This window comes from Pelmatolapia mariae, linkage group LG8 (genome assembly GCF_036321145.2).
Source record: "Pelmatolapia mariae isolate MD_Pm_ZW linkage group LG8, Pm_UMD_F_2, whole genome shotgun sequence".
Taxonomy (NCBI): Eukaryota; Metazoa; Chordata; class Actinopteri; order Cichliformes; family Cichlidae; genus Pelmatolapia; species Pelmatolapia mariae.
In genome coordinates this window covers 21,889,975-21,907,299 of record NC_086234.1, presented here as the reverse complement: position 1 = coordinate 21,907,299, position 17,325 = coordinate 21,889,975, and the positions used below count along the sequence as shown (strand labels likewise).

Genomic DNA, 17,325 nt, shown 5'->3' with positions numbered 1-17,325 from the left:
GATTTATCTGTGAAATAGGCAAAAGTTTCTGCAGTAATTTGAAGGTGTTGCATCTAGGCCCAGACCACCGTCAGGAATGTTAATGCACTGTGTTGGACACTCAACGCAAAACATCCTGAGGTGCCTGAGGGGCAACATCTGTCAGGAAATGACCTCAACTGTGGTGTGTGCCATTATGTGTCAGCACACACATTGAATAGGGAGTTGTAGTTGTTTTTTTTAACCACCCAAACACAAATTGGATGGTGAACATTAAACATGAACATTAAAATAATACAACAACAAAAACCATAAAACAAATTATAAGGCAAATCACAGTCATAATACATAACAGAAAGCTGCAGAAAGCTCTGTTATCAATGGGGACAGTATACACAGTTTGTGGGACAGCTGGTCTGTTGGTCATTCTTACTTGTGCTGCTGGTCCATGAGCCAGGTGTTAAACTAGAGACAGTTGTGTAGGAACAGAAGATGATCACGGTTTGTGTTATCAATAATACGATGCCACTCTGTGTTCTTGGTTGCCATGGTTAAATGGTAATTAGTTGCCATGTACTAATTTTTCACATTTTATATGGTCTTGCATGATGAATATGAATATAAACAAGAAAAGTGTCTAACGTTATAATGTAATGTAGGTCAAAAATCTGGGAATTCTTTGGTATGGTTGCGTTTGCCTGTCTGCTCTTTGACTAACAGCTAGCTGTGCGTGTGCTTTCTCTGCCTGTCTGCCTATCCCATCTCTGTTTTAAAATCATCTCTTTAAATCATCTGTTTAAAATGTTTTTGGTTTTACTCATTCAACCTATATCTAACCAAACTGTCTCAGTTGATGCTGGCGTGTTCATGTGTGCTTGCAGTGCATTCGCCAACTGCGTGAATTCCTATCATAAATCTTCATGAATGTCTGATCAAAGCTGGTTTAAAAAAAGCTATCAGTGTGCAAGCACTTCACCGTATCCCAGTGGATCTGTTTCTGAGTGAAATAAACAAAAAGGACATGAAAGACAGACAGATGCAGAGAGATGAAAACGAGGGGGGAGCAAGTGCAACAACTCCAGGGAATAAAGACATAACCATTTTAATTTGCATCTTTATGGCATTGTACTTCTCTTTGTCTGTGAATAATAATAAAAAACAACAATGCATTGCATAATGCAGTAAAGATTTCCACTGAGGTTTCTGAGAAACACCCAAACTGCATGACACCGATCTGTGAGTGTTGGGCGATAAGGAAAGGGTGGGCAGGCGATGATGTAACACATCGTCTTATCAGCGCATGCAGGCTGTTGCTGGCAGGCTGAAGGTGTACAGTACAGAAACACCTCTATGAACTTATCAGGCTTCCAGTCATGCACACTCACCAGGATGTGACTGTTCATTTTTAATTATATTTTTTATCAATTGTGAAGCTGATCCGACAGAGCACTTTGCAAAAGTCTCGAGCCAGCTTTCATGTCCTTGTATTTTGCTTCCAAAGAAGCACACTTTCTTGTAATATCTTTAAATGGCTTTGAGCAAACAGTGCAATCATACCTTTAGATGAATAAGCAAATAATACCAGAGGTAACAGTTTGACAGGCATAAAATAGTATTTTTGCAGCAATGAGGTGATTCCCAAAGAACCAGTAGCTGAAAATTTAGAATAAAATGGTTTGGGACTCCAACTTCAGCCAGGGGTGTTGGCCAATCTGTCAAAATTGCAAAACTGCAGAGAAAATCACCATTTAAAAAAAAAAAATAATAATTGACCCTATGCAATACTATCTCCCAATGCAGTCCAAGCATACCCGGGTAGAAAAACATGCTATCAGTCATGGATTGGCTTCCTCCAGAGCCCAACCTTAACATTACTGGAACAGTGCGGGATTATCTTGACAGGGAAGAAGCCTGGAAAACTATTCTTGCAGCCTATGCTTGCTGAAATGACCAGAAAGATGCCTAAGAGTTCAGGCTGTGTTGAAAAATACATGTGGTCATACCAAATACTGACTCAAGTTTGTTAGAATTCCAAAAACCTTGCTGAAACTTTGCCTTTCATACTAGGTTTTCATATTTTTGCACATTTTAATAAATCACTGCAACCATTTCCCATTTTCCTAGCAAACTATAAAGAAATGAAGAGAGACTTGGGGCTTTTGCGCAGTACTTTAGCTCACTTAAAGTTAACTTAACTCAGCCATTCAGGATGTTATTATTGAACATTTTGCACAAAAAATGTCCTCCTATTAAAAAAATAAATAAATAAAGGAAAAGGGTTTTAAAGAAAAACTCTTCCTTAGTTATGATTTTAAAAAGGGAGAGTTTAAAGACTACTTCTCTTTAGGCAATTCAGATTTATACCTGGAAACCTCTAAGCCACTAGGAGATGTTCAAATACTCCTTTGAGTAAAATCAGTTCTTTGTGTTTCTGAAAACCAATTTGGATCTTTTTAAGAACCTCTTAATGTCGCCTACAAATAGTCTGAAATCTCATTTTAAAAAGTGGAAACGGTGGGCAACAACAGACTACTGCATCTCTTTTTGTCATATGAATATGCTCTTTTTACAACGTGCCCACTTGTCATCTGACAACCCAGCCCAGTGATGATCCTTTTCATGAGAACAGCCACATAACTCTGCAATTTGTACATAGTGTCCTGCAGTTTCATTCATAAGGCAAAAGCATTATTACTGCATCCATACATTTAATGTTTCAAGAACAACTTTTAGTAATTTCTTTAAATCTTGAAATCAGAGAACTGATGAGAATCTTGCGGTCAAAGGTCAAGGTCACTGTAACTTCATAAAACACCTTGTTAGCCATAACCACTGAATTTGTACGCTAATGATAAGAAGTCTTTACCCAGATTAAATTTTAAAAAATGCACACAAGGGCACTTTTCAAATGTCAGTTTAATTAAATCCAACAAGTGCTGCTGAAGCAGATCAGATATGTAGAGATTTCTTTTTTCATTTCATTTAAATATCCCATATTTAGGCATATAATTGCACGTTATAGACAGAGATTTAACTACTTATGTTTTTAGGGGCTTTTAAAAAACCATGAAATTATTTGTTTTGTTAACAAAATGTATTTGATAAAAATCCAAAACAGGCATTTTAATTTTGGTAACCATTAATCAAGCTGGAAGGTGAGATTAATAATTATGTAGTAATTGGTCTTTGGAAACATTTAATATTTCTTTTGAGTTTGAAAGTAGTTTGAAAATTGCAAATTTTTAATTTAAACAGCCAATTTTTGTCCTCATTTTGAGAGCTTGGTACATCATACAGTAGTGCTGTAATCTAACTAGACTAATCCTCTGTCATCATTAGCCAGATTGCTCAGTAGTGATCTGTCACGTCTTACACTACAGATATTTTTCATCTTGTTTCAGTACGTAGTGTGTTGAGTATTTTCTATCTGCTGTACTGCATTGATAAGTAGAATGAGATTGCTGTTGCAGGGTAGAAAAGACATATAGGTCGAAACTTCCAGTGGGATCAGGGATTCTCCCTTTGATCCACAAGCTCATTAATTAACCATAAACAACATCAAGAACAAGTGCAACAATTACAAGCTACTGACTCAGAAGAGCGATATTAATAACCAGAAAAATATGAACCAGTATGCTTCTATAATTCTCCTTGTCTTTGCTGTGTAATGCAAGTGAATGTGACCCTTGAGTAGCCCAGATATTGCATAATGCATATTATTCTTTCTCAAATAATGCAGGTGAATCTGCTTTGAAGTTCAGACACGCTCTGAGCACAAAAGCCTTTCAGAGCATTAAATTCTCTCTTTTATAGGAATTATGGATTTCTTTGTTCAGATCGGACTGGTAAGCTTTCTCATGTCTTCGATTGCATAACCTTAATGCACTAATGATTTCAGTTACTATTTGTGGGCATTTTTTTCATCTTCAGATGAATCATTCAAGACGTGTAACGCAGTCGAACACCAGACCAGCATTAAAACACAGCGTACCTGATACGGGACTTCAATATGCCAATGTATATTAATGCTAACTCTATCTCTGTTACTATCGAGCTCGGCTGATGATTCCTGGAGTCCTGAGCGTCACTACTGTACTAAAGCTCTGCAGCACCAGAGTAAGATTTGAAAAGCCGGTTGAGCCAGAGTCTAAACTGATTAACAGAATTTATTTAGCCAGTCTTATTATCTTTTCACCAAGGACAGGTTCCTCCAAGTTTCCATCATTGTGCCTGCTAAGCTTCACACGATGCTGTTTATATTAAAGACACTGGCAGATTTATCATTGAACTTCTTAGCAGTTTTTTAAAACAACTGGATCATTTCAGTGGGTCACAACATTTATTTTGTTGCCTGAAAGTTACAACTATCACCTGACACGTGAGAGGTGTTCTTAAACAGTGAAGTAGGCTAAAACATCTCTAAAATCAGCACATCATGCCATGATTTAATCATACTGATGAGGATGATGATGTAAAAGTCTCAAAAACTCACAAAGCTTGTATCAAATATGAAACGCTTGGCTTTAACCTGGATTATCTTTATATTGAAATTTGACAAATATGCACAAAAAAACCCCCAAACCCTATTAAATGGAGAATGGAGAAAATACTTTTTCACCACACTTTACATAATATATGTCTCATTCTCTTAGTGAAACATCTGCACCACAAAGCAAACACAGATCAGCCCTTCAGATTCATGGAAGAACAGAAGTCCACAAATAAGAGAAAACATTTAGCATGTGTTGCAATAATCCATAACTACCAGCTGAGTGTTCTTTTAATCCACAATCTTCATCCTGGCATATTCCTGTCAGTGTATATTAAAATGTTAAGTTTTGATAGTGAAAGTGACAACTTTTCCAATGTAAACCTAATCTTAATCCACCCAAATACTTCTGGCATGTGTAGGCCACGAGAACATTTACCAAGACAGGGCTTTCATTTCCTGAATGCTCATCCGCATGTGATGAAAACACCCCCAAAATTAAAGCTGACAGACTGTACTTTAACATTGTCATCACTGTAGCGTCTCAAAGTAATAATACTGCATAATCAAAAAATGTGTGATCCAAGTGCACAGGCAGCTCGCCGTGTGATGCCGCAGTGACAAAAACCCACGTCTGTACCATGAGACAGATTTAGCTTCTTTTTTTTTCCCCATAAACTTCTATTTCTAGCTTTTCTATCGGCCCATCTTCCGCTCTCATGAGCTCACACTTCTTAACGCATCTCTCCATCTCTATTTGTATGTTGTTGTTTTTTTCCACCTCAGTTCAGAGTGGACAGCACAGCTTGTGATGTCTATATTTGTCCTCTCTCACACTCTTTCTTGCCCCCCTCCCTCATTTCTCAGCTGTGTCTCTTCCTCTTAAGGAGCAGCTGTGCTGAAGTGACTCAGAGATGCACATAGAGACCCAAGCTGCATTTATTAGATGTACAAAGAAGCCCAGTACTGGCCCTATTATGGTTAAGGTCTCACCCAGGTTTAACATTTAAATGAACCTTTGATGCCTTTTATTAGGTTTCCTATCTTCATGAACAGTTTGTGTAATCTCACAGTCAAAGTCCTATTTTTAAAATGATTCAGACGCACTGGGAAGGAGACAAATGACTTGAATATTACTTAAAGAAGTATCAACAGAAACAATGTCTGTTACTGATTCATAATATCTATAACCACGTATGATTTTTGTATTGTTTGTTTGCTTGTATTGATACAGTGTAGTTGCCAAATAACAGGGACATTGGTGGCAGTTTGGCTCATGCTCATCCCGTTTCTTTGTGTCTCCAGCTGCTCACTACCTTCCAGTTTCCTGGAAAAGCAAAATAGTATGAACATCATCGTTTATGAAAGTGCTTTCTGTTATTTAAGAGGAAACAGTCGGGCTTGGCTTTGAACTAAGCACATACTGATGTGCGAACTTTAAAAAGTGCATAAATGTAACAAGAAAAAAAGGGTTTTGTGTTCATAGACAACAGGTTCAGTTTGTGCTGCTGCACCTGCTTCTCTGTCTTCTGTAATCAGAGTATTCATGTCAAGTTGTCACTCCAATTAACAGGCCTCCACTTCACCAGAAACCCACTTAAAATCAAGTATTAAAAAGAAAGGAGAAGTCTGGGTGTACTCCATCACAGCACATCCTGCTGGCGTCCATAGACAGTCCTCTGATGATGATTTCTAGGTCAGCATCAGACAGCAACTCCTAAAACAATTTTACTTATTGAATCCATAAATGGTATGCAAATAAAACCTCAACATCACCCACTGATGAAGGCTAGAGTTTGACTTTTTGCCCATTGACATCTTGGTCTTTTTTAAACCTGGCATCCCTGTAATCACTATAATGTTAATCCGGATGACGATTTTGCCGACGTTAAACAAAATGTACTTGCTGTAAAAACTGAACAGCTGGTACCTCATAGCTTAATAGAGGGCTTGATATGACTCAGAAACTGAGGGACAATGCACACTCATGTGGTAGTGAGTTGTTAGTCAGTATGTAGCCACACATTACCCTACACCCACACACCCACTATGCCTGTTTTACTCAGTGTTACGCATAAATATTGCCACCGTACCACAGCCTGTGACCTCCAAACCCTGATATCAGCTTTCCCTTTTGTTTCCTCTTGTCGTGATGAGCTTTTCCCTCCTCTCCATCTAATTTTGCTCCACCCCATTTATAGTATGTGTAATTAAGGTTATGAGGTTTTGGGTCAGCTGTACCACTGCTGCTGCCCCCCCCCCCCCCCCCCCCCCCGTTTTCCTTCTTTTGGGGGTTTCAGCTCACCATGGCATTTCTTTGCCTTTTTTATTCAGGCCAGCTCAGCTTGGCGCAGCTCAGATCAGATCATAAATGGGAGGAGAGGAGAGGGAGAGGCGCACAGAGAGATTCTGTAGAGATGGGAGTGGAGAGAAGCAGAGAAGGATAAGGCGTTATCCTCCTCCGTGAGATTGTTTGTCCTTGTGCGAGCGGGCCTTTGAGCACTCGAGCAGGGAGTCTTTACTGTATGGGGTCGACATCACTTGGGTGGCAGTTTTGCTGAAGTGAGGCAGTGCATCTTACTAAACCAGCCCCGCATGCCTGATAGAGAGACTTCTGCTCTTCTGTAGTCCAGTTTTCAGTCACAGTCAGTCATTACCTTATTTTGGATATATCGGCATCGGATGAGGCATTTGAAGCTAAGATGAGATTGTTTTCGTTTTTTGAAGCTGTTGGCTATTTTTATGACATCCTTACATAAAACATGACTGATTAATTTATTCAAATATTTGATGTTATTACTTAGGTTGGTGAAGGCTCACGCAGTGCGATTTAAAAATAAATGTTGCCTTGTATTTGCTTTTAAGCCGTACACTTCAACTTTGCAGAGTCACAGAGTTGGAATAAATGAATGCAATTTGTCTTTCTTACATACACAATAACCAACAAAGGTATTTGTTTTAATCACAGAGCTTTAGTATATTTGTCATTATTAATGGTAGAGGAAGAGAATCAGTTGAATCAGATTTTTCGTTTGTTTTATTTAAAGGTTCTAGCTGTTAATCCCACTTAAGTGCTGCTAACGGTACAAATTATATCAGTTTCATAGAAAATTAAAATGATAGACACAGCGTGAGCTGCAGTTTAATTTCCACTTATTTTTACAAATGCGTAAAAGTATAGTACTGTATACTGTTATACTGCAGGATTATAATTAGAGAAGGCATATTGTCCTTCAGAGTTTTTGCTAGATCATTTTTAATCTGATTAGCACAGCTTCCAGTAAATGCAACGAGCCATGAATGTGTTTATTCCTACATTAGTAAATCTAATTGCTTGCAAATGAAATTCTGCAAAATGAGCAATTAAACTTCGGCTTCGTGGCTAATTAAAAGCACCTTGTAAAGTAATGTTTCACGTTCACAGCTTCTCACTAAAATGCTTTGTGTGTGTCCTCGGCTCCCAAGGTATTGCCATAACCAACAGTGCAATAGCTTGAAACTGTCAGCAAGTATATGTCTGACATTGCCGTAGTGTTATCATGCACAATATTCAGAATTGTGGCCTATTCATCAAACCTAAGCACCTTTAAGTCATCCTAGTTCGGAGCAAGGGAGTGCAGTTATCACAGAAGACTGTCCTACCTCCTCAGGCAGGCCATTGCAGCTCATTCTGGTCACTTTTGGTTCTCAGTTTTGATTATAGGATTTCCTCTGGATATCCCTACCTGAGCCATGACTTTAAGTTTTACAAAGCTCTACAACAGCTGCCTGTCAGGCTTCCATTTTTCAGACTTGTTGAGTTGTCAGGGCTTTTCCTTGTGTTTTATGGTTCCACACTGAAGGTTTTAGAGTTTGAAGCTGCTTGATGGAAATTGTCAGCTAGTCCATCAGCCTTGAGACTAAGAAGTTACTAGGAGGAAAATAAAGGTGGAGAAAGAGGACATACATGTCATACACACAGATCCCTGCCACCTTCCTAACTCTGGAGGTGTCACCCACAATAGCTTTGACGCAAGAGACCTCTGATGCTGTCCTGGGGTATTTTGGGTTCGGATTATGGCTATGGATTCTCACTCACACTGGGAGAGACTGGAAACGTTGGAGGGCTCTTTGTCATGTCATGTTGTTGTACTGTGGTGAGACGCATTGTCCTGTCCTCTTGTGTCTGCAGCAGTGTTTAGTTGGTTGTCTAACATCCACATGAATCCATGTCTGAGGTTTGCCAGAAGGACATTGTTTTAACCTGATTTTTTTAAGCCCGGGTCAGCCAAGGAAGAGTATGGGCGACATATGCAGCAGTGGTTTTATTGCTGTTCTTTGTGAATTGTCTAGCAGTACACTGTCTGCAAGGGTTAAATTGCATCATATCCCTAGTTTGCTCATTACTTTGTGTTGTATGCTACATTATTTGTATTCTCTCTGCTACTGTTTGGCATGTCACCACACTGTATGTATATACTTTCCTTTCCTTTTAAACCTTTTATTGCATCAAATTGAACTTTAAAGCTAACTTTTGGAATCTCCATAATCTCCTTATAAAGTACAGATTTTTTTGGTTTATTTTGTGATGAGATTTCAAAAGCCACTAATTAGCTGCTACCCAGTAGATATATATTGGCTGATGCAACTCTGAAGTGCTGCTTTGGGTGGCCTTGTCTAGAGAAAGGTCAGCTAAAGAATGTGATAATGCCCACTGAGTAATGCCCATTGCATGTGAGGTCCAGATATGAGTGAATGAACGCTGAAACTTAGCTGTGCATTTTAATGAAGCGTTAATAACACAGAGGAGATGACCTTGCCTGGTGAAACAAATTGGCAACGCTAGCACGTAGCTACTGCTTAATGCAGTCCCGTGTTTGGCGTGTAAAATTGCAATTCACATTTTCACATGCACACTTGGATACTCTATACTACATACACTACTGTACACATGCACACATCTACAGCCAGAGAAAAACTTATTAGCTCACTCTCACTGAGAATTAATTGGGTTTCCTCACGCTTAAAATTAATTCCCTCCTTTATAATGTCCTATTTAAGAGTCATGGCAGCTAAATAAATAGAGGTGATGAATGGCTTGCATGGCAGTCAAAGGTGTTAAGCATACATGTGCGGGGTCCCTTACTCTTCCCTGTCTGACCTGGGCTTACAAAATCAAATTGAAGTTCAAAATGTGTGTTTGTGTTTCTCATTCGTACAAATCATGTCGCATCTTCATCTCGTCTCATCATAAATGTCTAGGCTCGGGAGAGAGATGGAAACTTTAAGGATTGGGGGATTAATTTTTGAGCCGCAGTCAGTTATGTTTTATGTTTAAAGATTACCATCAGCTGTTTTTTATTGCTTTGCAGCACTGTCTGATCCAGTGATTTATACTGCCTCGCTTATTTAGAGACATTTTTATATTGACTGAGAGCACTGGTATTCCTGCTTAAACAAAAAGCGTCAAGGCAGAGTATCAACCGAGCTCAAACAGAATTCTGAAGAAAAATAAGTCTGTGTCATGTGTGGCTGTGTGCAGGCAGGACTGGAATGGTGGACCCAAAGTGCAGACTCTTGGAGACGAAAAAGGTGCACTTGAAAACAGCTTTAATGGTGAACCAGACCAAAAACTAAACTGAAAAAATACAAAAAACTAACCAGGTTGGCAAACAGAACACACAGTACAGAATGAGGGTAGATCGCGACACGGACAGAGGAAAACACAGGGCTTAAATACACAGAGGGAGCAATCAGTGAATGAGAGACAGAAGGGAAACACAGCTGGGGCAAATCAGGGCTAACGAGACAAGGGAAGCAAAACCTGATACATTAACCCGAGACACGGACTTCAAAGTAAAACAGGAAACATAACACAGAGATGCGGACTTGACAAGGGGATACAGCAACTAAGGAACACAGACAGAAGCCAAAAGACTAAAACTCTAACATAAACCACACACAGAACCTAAACTCAGAACAACCCTACAAACCATTAGATATAATTAACCCAAGCAAAGAACCAAAAACACAAAGCCACTGGGTCGATGACCCAGCCCTCCTAACAGTCTGCTGTTTTTCACAGGTAAATAAAAAAGATATATATAATATACTTTTACGACTATGTAGATAACGGTCGTTGTGACTGTAGAGTTGCATACAGTACTTATTTGTTGCATCACACTGGATGAAATCTGCAGTACTGATAATATCTCTGAAATTATACATTAGTTTGTAATGCCAGACCAAAATCATTCAATGTGGAATACTCGAAGACAAAAACAAAACCTGGCACAAAGCCTGAGAACATCAGAGTTTCACCAGTTTATTCCTTTTTTCTGGCACGAGTGGCCATATTCGGATGAGAAGTGAGAATATAAATTTATGAGCTAACGCTAGCAAGCTACATCTATAGACTACACTGGCACACGCACCACCTAATGCTAATGAGTGCTAAGTAATAGCAACACTGAAACACAAACTTTGGCGACGTCAACACGATAACTTATCAAAATAAACCGTGGTGTGGCTTCATTTTTTCCTGGACGTGTGCATTTGTTGTTCATGTTTCCCTTTTTACATTTGAAGTCTACAAATGTGCTGAGATTGTACATATAACACAAAATTAATCGTGTCTACTTTGTGTAGTTGTCTAACACATGACTGTTTGTTTGCCTGAAAATAACAAAGCTGTGACAGAAGTGAACAGCAGTATCACCTAAAAGAGCATTTTAACATCTCCACCTACGTTGGCAAAATTATCTTTTCCTGCTCACGGTTTATACCAAATACACGGCAGGCATCATGACTCAGAGTGTGATCTGTGCTCCGCAGCCTTACTGAGATGAATACAGCAATTGACAATCAAGACAAAACCTGTAAACTCTTTTGCAATCAAGAAAAAAACCATTATCACTATTGAATACTTAAGACTAGCTTATTCTGCGTGATTTTCTTCTTTTTCATTTATTTATTTTCATGTGTTTTAATTATATTTCCTGATTTCATCACAACGGCTTTGAAATTTCATTCTTTTGTCCAGTTGAATGCAGTCAGATTTCAAGATTTGTTATTTGTTCTTGTGGCAGAACTCGTCTCTGCTCCACTGCAGCTTTGCTGTCTTTGCTGTTGTCTTGTGGTTGTCATGGCAACTGAAAAGTCAATTTGATACAATTTTGAAACATTCAATAAATGTTGACAAATTACCTATAGAATGTGTCAGTTGTTCCCTGACAGACAGCACTGTTGTCTCTGGCAGTGATAGTCACTGGTAAAACAAACTGTTTTGCACTGATTGTAAGTCGGCTGTCTCCTAATTGGTTCTCTCTTACAAATGCAAGGTTTAAACAGCAAGTAGGTTGGGCTTGTGAGCTCATACTCAGTTTCTCAGACCAAATTGATGATATCCACTCTCATGACCTTATAGAGCACGAAAGATGTGCCGTAACAGTACATCTACTATATTGTATTGAGGAAGAGAAATCATAATACTGCCCCTTTAATTTCAATCATTGTTACAAACCGATAAAGTGACAAACTCAAGTTTAAATGGCAGACGCTTGTAAAAGTGGACTGCAACCTCAGTCGATTTCACCTAGTTGAAGAAAAACTTAAATGAGAAACAGAGTTGGTGTCCTCACAGCCAGCAAAGACTGCAGCCAACCAGCATCAAAACTACTGTGTAAATGTTTTTCAGTGCCACACATACTCTATAAATAAAGCTGCAATATTTCATTTTTCTTGGTTAAAAACATTTTCTGGCTACTTTCACTGTCACCTTTGTTTGAAATGAGCCTTTCCTGTTGCTCTTTTCACTGTTTTCCTTTGATAATATTGCAATTTTCATATACCTTGCCTGGAACGAGAACACAAATCGACTTTGACATAAAACTATTTTGTAAAATATTCAGGGAACCACAGATTTAATATCATCGTCAACACTCTTGTCTTTATTACTCGAGAAATCTCCCCTCTTCTTTATGGCAGTGTGTGGCTTCTAAATGCGATGGGATAAAGTTAATGTATGAAGGTCAGCACTGGAGCAACACTGATGCTCAGCTCACCTGTCAGCCGGCAACGGCGCTCTTTCCAAGTGGCTGTGACAGCAGGTGTCCTCCATACAGCACAGTGTGTGTCACAGCTGTCAGTCTCCTGACAGAGACCTGTCCACAGCGTCCAGCCTGGTTAGGCAGACAGGCTGGGGAACACACACACAGACACACTAGATAGCTTGGCTGTATTTGCATGAACACACACACGCACACACACGGAATAACATTGTGTCAAGGTTAGTTAGAGCTCATGACATTTGAATAGCAGGCAGGAAGGAGAACACATAGGATGGGAACTAATTTCACCTCCTCTCCCTCCATCATTCCTATCTCTGTTGGAAATTGTCCTGCTGTCCTTATCCATTATGTCTTAACTGGAGTGTTTGCCTTTTGTGTGATTTTCATATAAACTGACAATTAATTTTTTGTTTTCTGACTCCTACAATGATGTTTAAATGATTTTACACTGTACATAATTGTGTCCCGTAGAAGAGTGGTCCATGATTTGATTAATTCAAGTTTTCTTCCTCTGTGTGTGTGTGTGTGTGTGTGTGTGTGTGTGTGTTTTAGGTGGCCGAGATGCATGGTGAATTGATAGAGTTTAATGAGCGCCTGTACCGTTCGCTCATGGCCAAAGACCACCTCATAATCCAGATGAGACAGGAGCTCATTGACCTGAGAGGACCGGTGAGTGGCACACAGCAACAGACGCATCCTGTCTCGTCTGATTTCTCTGCGGGTTTTCTCCTTTTCTCTTCTTTGACTCGCCCACTGATTCTGTTTGATTTTCATTTCCACTTGGTCCTGTTTGTTTGTCCATCCCTCCGTTCATTTTCCCCAACAGTCGGTGGCGTCAATAATGGTTATCTTCTTTCTCATTTTCTGTTGGTGAGATTTGATTTTCTCCGGGAGACTTTCTCCTGATCTTGATGGCTATCGATGTTAATACTAAGTATCCATTGTTCTTGTTAGACTGTACACAGACAGAGCTACTTTTTCTCACTACTTTCTACACTAACAAGAAAAACGCACAGATTACCAGCGTCTGGTCATGCTCTGGAGAGCCTAAAGCTGTCTAGACGTGCACACACACAGCCTGCCCACAGTTTGAGTTGGTATAGCTTCAGTGAAGGGAGCCCCAGGTAGCAGATAGGAGCTCTTATCCCTGAGCTTCAGCCCTGCTCTACTGGACTCCTGTGGGCGTGTGTGTGTGTTTTGTGCATGTCCATCTCTGTTTCCTAAGTGCTCCGTGCTTGCTACAACTCAGAGCTGCTGCAGACAACCAAACCAGGGTCGCTGCCTCACTGATCCCTTTCTTGGTCTTGCTCATCTATTACCTTCTCTCTGTGCGTGAGTGCATGCATGTGTGTGTGTTTGATGAAAGCCTGGAGGCTGGCGGCCCAATTGCACTGGCTGTGGTGACAGTGTTTTTGCTCAGGTTTAGATAGGCTCTCTGGGAAATCTGAATAGCTGACATGCCACCTCTGGGAGAGACAGGTTGGGTGAAGACACACAAGCTATCGTGTTCCCAACACTTCAGGCGACATTACATTAACTTGCATTGATTCCCTGGAGACTTACCCTAACCTTAGATATAAGCACTACTCACCCAACCATAACCTTATCAAAACCAAGCTGTCGCACCGTGAAATTTGATGATTTTTGTTACGGGCTCTTGCTTTATCCCGGCAACATGATTTTCTAAACAGATTTAGACCCCCCCACACAACATGAGTAACACAAGTACACTCTCTCTCTTTCTCAATTCGATTGACTTCATTTCTCGAGGCTTTTATTGGCATGAAAGTGTCAAGAGACAAAATTGCCAAAGCATCAAAATGTAATTTGTCTGAGTGTTTGGACATTGCACAATAGCAGTAAATTGAATAGTATTAGAAGTTTAAGATTGATTATGTAGTAATTACACACTCTATGTATGAATTGCAGGAACATCCTGCGTGTATGGATGCATGGGTATGTTGTGTATATCTAGGTTATTCGTTTCGCATGTTGTTACATGTTGTTGGGCAGGAGCAGATGTGCTGTATCCTTTCTTTCCCACGGCCATGTGCACACATACTCTTTCTCATCCACAAGGCCAACATGTAGCACATTTAATGTGGTTACTTCACCAACCTGGAGGCATGCATGCTTGATGAATACATACACAGGGAACACACTGGTGTAGGAATCACTGGTTGATGGATGCAGTGTTTTTTTGTGTGTATCTGATAAAATATTTGTGCAGGAGTTTGTCCTGTATTTGAAATGAAAGTCCTCCTTTTGTTTGTTCCCTGCTCTTTAGCGTTTTTCCTCTCATTCATTTTTTTCCAGGTTCCAGGTGATTTAAGCCAGACGTCAGATGACCCTAGCCTGTCAGATTTTGAGACGTAAGAACATTTCTCTACATCCCCCGTCCAACGCATCTTTCTCTCACCCCTTTCTATCCTCTCATAGTTTGGTGTCTCTCACCCCTTTTTCTCCCTTTGCACTGGTTCCTCTGAGTTTACAACTAAATTAGATTTTCAGGTGTTTTACCAGAGTGAACTGCAAACAATGGTAGCTGTCCAAACACAGTGCTGACATACTGTTAATGTTGCTGCTGCTCGGGATAATGATGATGATAATGAAGACGGCGGTGAGAACTGTTTGTTGTTTGTGTCACTCAGGGCTCATCGCGCTCTCATCAACGTATGGATCCCCTCTGTGTTCCTGCAAGGCAGAGCTGCCAACGCCTACCACGTCTATCAGGTACACACAGCCGCATTAATATCTCTGTCTGAGCCACGCGTTGTGTTTACCAGGCAAAACGAGTCATTTCATCAAAATATACCGATTTAAACATTGACTTTGATGTCTGATGTACAGACTGCTGTAGATATAAAACACAAATAACATTTTAATTGGAATAGAAACAGTGGAAGAAAGTAATGGACAGAACAAGAAGTTAAAAGTTCATGAAGGCACAGAGCGAAGGAACACGTGTGCATTAATAGCTCATCATCTGTGTTTATTCAAATTGTTTTGTTTGAAAGTTTTTTAATACCTAAAAATCAGTTTTCATTGGTTTATGCCCGCCATACAAGAGTACTAAAAAAAAGACTGATAAACAAATACACTGAAATTAATAAAAACTGAACAGAAACGAGCAAATCCGCTGCGGAAACAAAAAGTAAAAAGGAAATAAAAATAAAAACTAGTCAGAAAATACAAAACTGTAACAACTCTTAACAGTCCATAACAGAAACGAATGCTTCAGCTGGGATTCGTCATGTCTCACATTGACCACATAAATCAATACTGTGCCTCATCAGAAAGAGGGGGAGATGACTAAGGTAGAAAGTGGCATACATCAGGAAAAAAATCACATAGTTCACATTTTTGTTGAAACTAATTATCCGAAGAATCTGGGATCATTTCTAATGTTGGTACATGGTGGGCGTCTGTACCGGATATCAATCTAACATGGTCCTGGCTTCATCATCATCACATCTGAACTCCATCTTCAGGAACATAAAGTAACTGAGCTTCTGCAATCATGCAATTATCCCCAAGAAACGAGTATAAATCCTGTGACAAATTCAACCTGTGAGTTGCTCTTTAAGCTTAGAAAAGGTTTGTCTAGAAATGCCAAGAAATAAAAGGCTAGCTGTCGCTTTTTCTTTTGGGCAGTCTGTGCTCCAAGATGGCTGTGTGTCCCTCGTCATCGATTGGTGCCCTGCCAGAACTGTTGCAGACCTAAATAAGTCCCAGAATGCTCACTGTGCTTCCCACTCGAGCCTGCCATTTCTGAGTTTGCAATCAAGTTTGGTCAGAACTTTAAGCGTTTACACCAATGATAATAAAGCAGCTCCACTTAACTAAAATAGTGTTTCCAGAGCTCTGTGCCAGGTACTTATCTAAGTAAGGTGTGTTGGGAACTGGACTCGAGAGCAGCTTAACAAACCGAACTACTGCTTCTTCTTGTATCTGTCAAGTTATCGAGCAAAGTAGACAACGGCACCTCATTCCCTCTGTGGCTGTTTTACTGTGTCTGTCACATTAACAAGGTGTTACACCTCAGCTCTCTCGCCGTGGCTGTCCCCTGCTTCCCCCATGTGAGACAGAAACACACACATACTCAGACATTAAGTCCCATGGTTGAGCTTCATCAGACAGACAAACTCTCTCACACACACACACACGCACACACACACACACACACACACACACACCTGCCTGCTCAGGTATTTACACAAACCTGCACTATTGGAGATGAGACAAAAACTGATGCGCACACACACACACAAGTGCTGCTACAGTAGACACCTTCACGCTGCACAAATACACCTGTCAGACAGAAAAGTGCATGTGTGTACACACACTGGTATTATCTGCTCTGTAGCCAGGAGGTACAGCTGTAATGTTAGTCAGTGAAAACCATATGGGACAGGAAGAGACAGGTGACACATCCTTAGCTGTAACGGATAGGCAGGAGTGACTGGCTACCATCTCAGCTTGGCTCAACTTATACATAATAGATGTAAATTCCCAATTCAGGACTCAAACTTTTAGCTGTGTGACATCTTTTTGAGCCAGACTGTCTCCGTCCTCTCAGCAGGACTGATGCGCGACAAAGGCAAATGAGACGCATTGTTTTAATTTCTCTCCTACCCGCTCACAGCTTCACGCCGCCTCTCGCAGATGCACGGGGCAGTGCCTTTATTCTGCATTATGCATGCACAGTAATAAATGTATCACCAAACACATGATGGCAATAATTTAGAATTATCATTTGCTGCTAGTAAAATGCTCAGTGGAAAGTGGCCCACATTTAAACTGCTGTGC

General features: G+C 40.1%; 1 protein-coding gene across 1 annotated transcript in view; it reads left to right on the top strand.

Annotated features, from left to right (window-relative positions):
• Positions 1–17,325, top strand: part of snx29 (sorting nexin 29) — a 137,009-nt gene that overhangs the window by 81,889 nt on the left and 37,795 nt on the right. Inside the window, exons 16-18 of the mRNA XM_063481540.1 lie at positions 13,069–13,185; positions 14,833–14,888; positions 15,168–15,249. Coding sequence (XP_063337610.1) covers positions 13,069–13,185; positions 14,833–14,888; positions 15,168–15,249 — 255 coding nt within the window. The remainder of the gene's footprint in view (positions 1–13,068; positions 13,186–14,832; positions 14,889–15,167; positions 15,250–17,325) is intronic.